Below are 7,720 nucleotides of genomic sequence, written 5' to 3'. Positions count from 1 at the left end.
GAACCCTTGGCAGGAGCGCCGCCACGCTCCCAAGCACCGCACTCTACTGAGTGCGCCACCGGGCCGGCCCTGGTTTGGCATATTTCTAATAAAATTGATGAGAAAGGGCAGAATTTTGTCATAATTACTTTTCTTATGCCCTATTGTTATTTCCTCCCTTTAAAGCTCAAAAGCATACTGCTATGAAGACTCTGCTCTCTTTTCTTCGTCTTTCCCCCTCCTCCCACTTGTACTTAGCCTTTCTTTCTACTCTCATAGGGCTTCTTAGAACAAGTGACTTAAAAATATTGCTGACACTGTGGTCTATTCTAACACTAAGAGCACACATGATGTAAGTGCTGAAGATGTTGAGATAACTCAACTTGTGATTTTAGAATTGTCTTAAGACTCATTTAGCTCTAAGTAACCCAAATTTATTTCAAACTAGTTTAGGTTAAAAGGGAATTCATTAGAAGGAAACTGCAATATCTCACTGAACCCCAGGGGGAAATAGTATTCAGAGGTCATGAGGGTCAGGAACCAGAAAATAAATAGCCTACAGGAACCCAGGTAGCCATTACATTTCTGTCTCAGACTTTCTGTCCTCTTGTCTCTGCTTTTCTCAACAATCACTTATGTTTTTCTCTCTCAGTGGACTCACTTTGACAGTTTTGGCATGGATGTGGCCAAATATGGCTGCCAACAATGGTAACCTGAACTTTGAAGTTCATTTCATCACAGTTTAAGCAAACAAGGCAGAGGCATGATCCCAGATTCTGAGGAGAAAGAATCTATTTGGTTTAGCTTGGGCCAGTTATCTCTTTTCAGGCTGGTTTAATGTGGTCTTGAGGGCAGGTTTTGTGGTGTTAATACAGCTGCTATGGCCCAAGTTCCCAAAGAGGAGGTAAGTGGGTGGAAGATTGATCAGATATATCAAAGCATTTCTGCTGCAATGTTCTTGTTTATATCTGGTGTGCTATTTCTCATCAGAGAGACAGTTTAGCTGTGGTTAAGAACATGGGTTTGGGGTCAGACAGTTCTTAATTTGAATCCCAACCTTGTCACCTACTAGCTGTGTGATCTGAGACCTGTACTTTGCCTCTGTGAGAATCAAATTTTTTCTCTGTGCAATTGGGATCACAAATCCTATCTCCTGGGGTTGCTGGGAGGATGAGATAAAGTTATGTACAGTACATCCTACACACTCAATAAATAGTAACTACTATTAATTATTATGACGATCATACAATTTGGAAAAGATGATGTGAATGGAGGAATGTGCATTTTGCCACTCTGAATAGTGCAAGAAGATCTGGAGGCAATATTTCAGATACCACAGAATTGTATCATTAGTAAAAATCTAAGAGGAAGTTTTGTTTTTACCATACTTGGCCAAAGAAATGGACCTATGCCATGCCGCTGGAGTTAGGGCCCAAAGAATCTAAACTTATTTCTGGAATGTAATTTTTGCCTCAGTTGGCTTTGGAAAGAGAGTAGTCAATGGTGTCACAATCCTAAAGAGAGCCCAACAGGGCTGATGGTCAATAGTGCAGTCATAGTAGTGCCTGCTATGATCACTGCAGTGCCTGCTCTAATGATCACTGCATTTCATTCTACTTGGTGGCATTTTGATCTATTAGGTCGCAGTCATAATAGTTCTTTCCAGCCAGTGCCTGCTCTAATGATCACTGCATTTCATTCTACTTGGTGGCATTTTGATCTATTAGGTCTGTTTTGACTGGCTAATACCTCACTTGGTGAAATATTTTGAATAGTATTCCTGGAAACCATGTACCATCAATTAAGAAGACCTCAGTTTTTTTTTTTTTTTTTCTTTTCCTTTTTGTCTTTTTTCATGTCCGGCAACGGATTGCAACCCTCAGTGTTGCGCCCGTACTGGACCGGGACCGGCAATGGGATCGCAATCCTCGGTGTTGTGCCCACACCTCGCTCAGCCAGTGAGCGGGAACCGGTCTGTATGTGGGATCCGAACCCTCGGCGGGAGCGCAGCCACACTCCCAAGCGGCGCACTGTAGCAGTGCGCCACCGGGCCGGCCCCAAGACCTCAGTTTTTTTGTTAAAGGCCGCACACAACTTTCTTTTTAAAACTATTAAGACTTCCTTTGCACTTTTCTTACTTATATGGTAAAATTGTGGCAATCATCATTAAATAAACTCTTAGTAAAGGACGTGTGAAATGATGATGATGCAAATTCTATATCATTGAAGGATAACAAATGTAAGCTGAAAGTTAATGTTTACATAAAGTAGAGTTAGCCAAACAATGTTGATGGTTTCTTTTTTAAATGCAGTGTGTGCTATTCTATATGGAGCTATAGTAGAACAAGGTCTCAATGACTAACTGTGTACTTTTCTCTCAAGTTATGCAGACATTTTGATTGAGAGGGAAGTGCTAATGCAGAAGTACATTCATCTAGTTCAGATCGTAGAAACAGAAAAAATTGCAGCTAATCAACTCCGACATCAACTTGAAGATCAAGACACAGAAATCGAAAGGCTTAAATCAGAGGTATTTCCCAGTCGACAGATTCCTTCTCTCTGTTTCACATTTACTGTCATCTCTTCATGATTACCTAAGGCCTATTCTGCCATCCACACATACAGTCGGGCTTTTGACCTACACATAAATCTAATGTCCACATGGGGATTAGGTGAGTCTGATACTTGCTACAGGAACATGTCAGAATAATGTGCTATTTTTTGTTTTTTTTGGCTATTTGTGCTCCTGATGTTCTTCATTAGATCAGAAATTCAGGAATTGACTATAATATTTAACTATTTTCAGATTGACTCTTATGGTAACTATAATTTTGAGTCTGTCATGGATTCGATTAAGTCCAAAGTGATAACTAAGGAAGGACCAGAAGTGAATTCAGAAACACTGTTTTCTGAAGCTGGAATTCCTGCCTCCCATCTCCTTCCCCTCTTCTCAGAATGAGAACGTCTCAGGCCCTGCACCCCCAGCTAGTGAGGTTTGCTGCCAACTGACAGCAGAGGTGGCCGAGGAGCCACAGCCGTGGCCCAGGTCTTCCCTCTCTCCCAGCTCTCGGTCTACGTAGAGAAACCTGAGTGTACCTTTCCCTGCCATCCTGTCGCTCCTCCTGGGAAGTGAGCAAGAACGGAAGAATGAAGACGAGTGTTGAGAATGCGATTTCTCCTTCTTTGTGACCAGAGGTGCACTCACGTCGTCTTAGATTCAAGCGAGGGACTAGGATAGAATGAAACCTCCTACTAATTGTATCCTCGTTGACAGAAACAGCTCAGGCTGCTCAGCTCTGGCAACTTTCCTGTCATTTTTACTGACATCAGACAGCATTTTCCTTTCCATGTCCTCACACCTTCCTCTAAGACACACTCTGAGTGCTGTGGGGGGTCCCCCCCTGCTCCCTGTGTCCGTCACCCTCAGTGTGCAGAGCATGGTACAAGCTGGTTCTGACTGGGCTGTGCCAGCTTCTCTGGTGTTGATGAGCTGCAGACTGTGCTCACCCTATCATTAGAGTTGTTAACTTCCCAATTTGACCCTGATATCTGGTATAATGAAAACAACAGAAAACTTAACAAACCTGCATTTTAAAAGACTGTATCAGGCAGTGTAATTTAAAACAAAATTACTGTGTTCTTTCTTTGCCACAGTAAGCTAGAGCAGATGCTTGTCTGCTCAGTGAAAAAGGTTGGTATTTACTCCATGAGAGAAATTTAGCACCAAGCGATGTTCAAAACAAAATTACTGTGTTCTTTCTTTGCCACAGTAAGCTAGAGCAGATGCTTCTCTGCTCAGTGAAAAAGGTTGGTATTTACTCCATGAGAGAAATTTAGCACCAAGCGATGTTCCCCAATATTTATTTATGTGTGCTTATCTGTCTTCCCTGTGTTCTATTTTAGTCTGAATATAGATTGCAGCTAAAAACTGTCAGTAGCAGGTATGTCTTCTGTGGCTGCTTGACAGGAGCCAGAATTTATTTCCTACCCTTTTATTTTTCCACTTTCCTGCCAGAAAATGGCAGAGGAGTGTATTTGGTATTGGATACGAAATATAAAGACAGGTCAGAGGGGGCAATTATGATGTCTTCACTTTTTAAGTGTATGCCTGTTAGTAAATCTATGTAAGTTTTTATGCTTGTAAGAGCCCACCTATGAGTGGTAGTTGGTGAATTGTATTGCTGTGCATAGTCGAGAGGCCACCCAGTCTTGGATTGACCCTCACAGGTCATAGAACTGAGCTGGAGTTATAAAGAGATAGCAGGTTGTTTCAATCCTTTTTACCTTGACTGAGGAATCCTCTTAGCTGACTTGGACCAACCCCAGGGCTCTGAGGTTCCCTTTGCAGTTACCAACTTTCCAAGTTGATCTGTTAAGTCTGCTGTACCATGTGTAGTTGGAAGGCCATGGGCTGATTATGGGAAACAAGAGCTTTGAGCTTAGTGTCGTGGCATTTGGAGACTACAAGGTGTTGTGGGCAACTACCTTCAGGAAGGTGGTCAACATGTCACTGAGCTCCTGAGGAGGCCTTGGCCTGGCCACTACTGGTGGTCAGGGCTGAGTTTGGGGCTAACATTTCTCCTAACCCAGAACCCAGTTTACACTTTCCACAGTCATTTCTTGTAAGCCCTTTTGTTAGTAAACCTGCATCAAAAGTGAGTGTTTCTGTGGTGCTCAGTGGACCACTTCTGGAGGCAGAACTTACTGTGTTGTGGCTATAATCTAATATTTCCCAAATCCTGAAATGGACCAATTTTATGTTATAGATTATTGCTCTTAATAAAACCAAGGAACGAATGCGACCTTACCAAAGCAACCAGGAAGATGAGGATCCAGACATCAAGAAGATTAAAAAGGTAGGACACTGGAGGTTTCTGGCTTCATGGAACCATGGCAACCAGTTGTCTGTTCTGTGGAGATGTCTTTGCCACCTGGCCTTGAGCTGGGAATAGCCTGGTGTTTCTGTGCTAATGCCTCCTAGACTTCCACTTCAGAGTGATCCAGATGTGGCTATTCTGGAGAATTTCACCTTTCTTTCCAGTTCTGAAATCCCCTTCTGAACTGTCTGGGAAGGATGCCAAAACTGGACATTAACATAGTAGTGTTCTCTAGTTGGGTTAATTGTTAATGAAGTGCTGTTGAACCTCCTGACTGTGTGCTGCTTTCATATTTTGGGAGAATACTTTTTAAATTACATCTCAAAAATGTTTCTTTCAGCTTTAGTCTTTAATGCTATTTAGGGAAGGGTTTTTTTTTGTTCATTTGGGAAAATAGAGTAAATCAATACATCTGCTCAGATTTCTGTTTTATTATTGTTTTTTTCTTGTTTAGCATCCACATAATCTGCAGATCTTTCCACCTTACTGTCATTTATAATTGCACAACTTTTGCAATAAACCAGACACTGGCACTCTCTCTGGTCCACTGCGTTTGGTTTGTGTCATCTAAGTTTTGAATCCATGATCTTAATTGTCCTGTGTAAAGCACTTACTCAGCTTTGTTAGTATTATGCTTTTGCTTCACATTTAAATAACTTTTCCTTGTATACACATCTTCAAATCTTCCCTTGTTAATTTTTTCTTATTTCTGTTTTTCTATGACAAATAATTACTCCCCTTTAGCTGTAACAAAACTTTAATTATATATTGCTCAAAATTTGAAATAAAAATGACTCTTAGGACTAAGTTGAATGTTTTCAGCTTTTAAGAAATAAAAAAGTAAAACAATACCATTCTTTTCTTAGAATTTAAAATTTTTAATTTGAATCTGGTCTATGTTATTTTGTTGCAAGTTTNTTTCTTTCAGCTTTAGTCTTTAATGCTATTTAGGGAAGGGTTTTTTTTTGTTCATTTGGGAAAATAGAGTAAATCAATACATCTGCTCAGATTTCTGTTTTATTATTGTTTTTTTCTTGTTTAGCATTCACATAATCTGCAGATCTTTCCACCTTACTGTCATTTATAATTGCACAACTTTTGCAATAAACCAGACACTGGCACTCTCTCTGGTCCACTGCGTTTGGTTTGTGTCATCTAAGTTTTGAATCCATGATCTTAATTGTCCTGTGTAAAGCACTTACTCAGCTTTGTTAGTATTATGCTTTTGCTTCACATTTAAATAACTTTTCCTTGGATACACATCTTCAAATCTTCCCTTGTTAATTTTTTCTTATTTCTGTTTTTCTATGACAAATAATTACTCCCCTTTAGCTGTAACAAAACTTTAATTATATATTGCTCAAAATTTGAAATAAAAATGACTCTTAGGACTAAGTTGAATGTTTTCAGCTTTTAAGAAATAAAAAAGTAAAACAATACCATTCTTTTCTTAGAATTTAAAATTTTTAATTTGAATCTGGTCTATGTTATTTTGTTGCAAGTTTAATTCTTTTAATAGTATGCAGTTGCATGTAAACAAAGATATTAATAAAATCCAATTTTGAGTTCTGTTGTAGAAGCTGGTCTATTAGTAAATAAATGAACCAGATATTGCTAAGCAGGCAGCCCCTGCCCAAGTAAATAAAAAGGTTTTGTTTAACACAAGATTCAATTAAGTCGATTTTTGAAAATACTTCTAAGTGGGAGAATAATGATGAAATAATTTTTACTTTTCTCTACCTTCCTGTTTCTTAATAGAAGTAATTTTTGAGCTTGTTAAATAGGTTTTGAAATTAATAAATAGGTTTTGAAATTAACTGTATTGTTCTTTAAGTTCCAAATCAAAATAATGTCTGTGTGGAAAGGAGTGTTTACAAATGAATCACTTCTCTGTTCTGATCTTGGCAATATCAATGTAATTTTTTTTTACTTCAAGAGAACAAAACTTGAAATTGGTTATAATTCACAGAAATTTTCCATTAGATTTCCCCAGATAATATGCATATAATTTCCCTACATAATTTTATTAAAATGTGTTTAATTTTTATTGTTTGAGGTACAGCAGCTTTAATGCCTGTATGAAAATTGATCGTATGGCGACAGCATTAGTAGCCCAATGAGAGAATTTTAAGCATTGCAAAAGAAGTTTAGTTGTTTAAATACATAATAATTTAGGCTAGATGGGTGAAATAGTATGGAAAAAATAAAAACTGTAAGTATGTGTTAAATAGATAACAATGATACTAAAGAAGATATGGTAGGGATTTAATGCTTTCAACTATATGTGAATTTGCAACCTGCTTTGTTGCTGAACCTGCCACATCTAACGTGGCAAACCTAGTTAGTTATCATGTAATTTTTTTATATTTAGAAAGAATTTCATATTTTCGACCAGTTATTTTATAGATGAGGAAACAGAGGACCAGAGTTCAAGGTCACCCAGCTGGTTAGTGGCAGAGCCTTTGAGTTAAGGTTTATGGTATATGACCATCTGCTCAGTTCCCAGCATTTACCTGGACACTTAAAAGATGCTCAGTAAATGTTTGTTGATTGGCTAAAACTCATAGGCCAGTGCTCTTTCTCAGCTTTGCCTGTTATTTTTCAAATCATATCTAGGGAGTTCAGATCAATTTTAGAGGCTATTGTTTATTGGTTTCTACAAATTGTTTTTTAATTATATTTCATGTTCTTTTTCACAAAATAATCACTGCTGCAAATAGTTAATGTGTATTTTGCCCATGTGGCTGGATCCTTACAGTTAAAGAAAAGCAGGTAAAAGATATTGACTCTGGTTGCGTCTTTCCTAGCTGTGTGACTTACCATGAAATTTAGTTTGCTAAAATTATTATAAAAGGAAGGGGTTA

The 7,720-nt window shown here is 38.4% G+C and overlaps 1 protein-coding gene across 1 annotated transcript in view; it reads left to right on the top strand.

Moving 5' to 3' along the window:
* RASGRF2 (Ras protein-specific guanine nucleotide-releasing factor 2) overlaps nucleotides 1-7,720 on the top strand; it is a 257,973-nt gene that overhangs the window by 103,762 nt on the left and 146,491 nt on the right. The window contains exons 3-4 of the mRNA XM_008566610.1: nucleotides 2,362-2,509; nucleotides 4,746-4,835. Coding sequence (XP_008564832.1) covers nucleotides 2,362-2,509; nucleotides 4,746-4,835 — 238 coding nt within the window. The remainder of the gene's footprint in view (nucleotides 1-2,361; nucleotides 2,510-4,745; nucleotides 4,836-7,720) is intronic.

This window comes from Galeopterus variegatus, unplaced genomic scaffold (assembly GCF_000696425.1).
Source record: "Galeopterus variegatus unplaced genomic scaffold, G_variegatus-3.0.2 Scaffold254, whole genome shotgun sequence".
In the NCBI taxonomy this organism is placed as follows: Eukaryota; Metazoa; Chordata; class Mammalia; order Dermoptera; family Cynocephalidae; genus Galeopterus; species Galeopterus variegatus.
The sequence above is the reverse complement of the archived record's forward strand: the minus strand, read 5'-3'. Positions and strand labels throughout refer to the sequence as shown.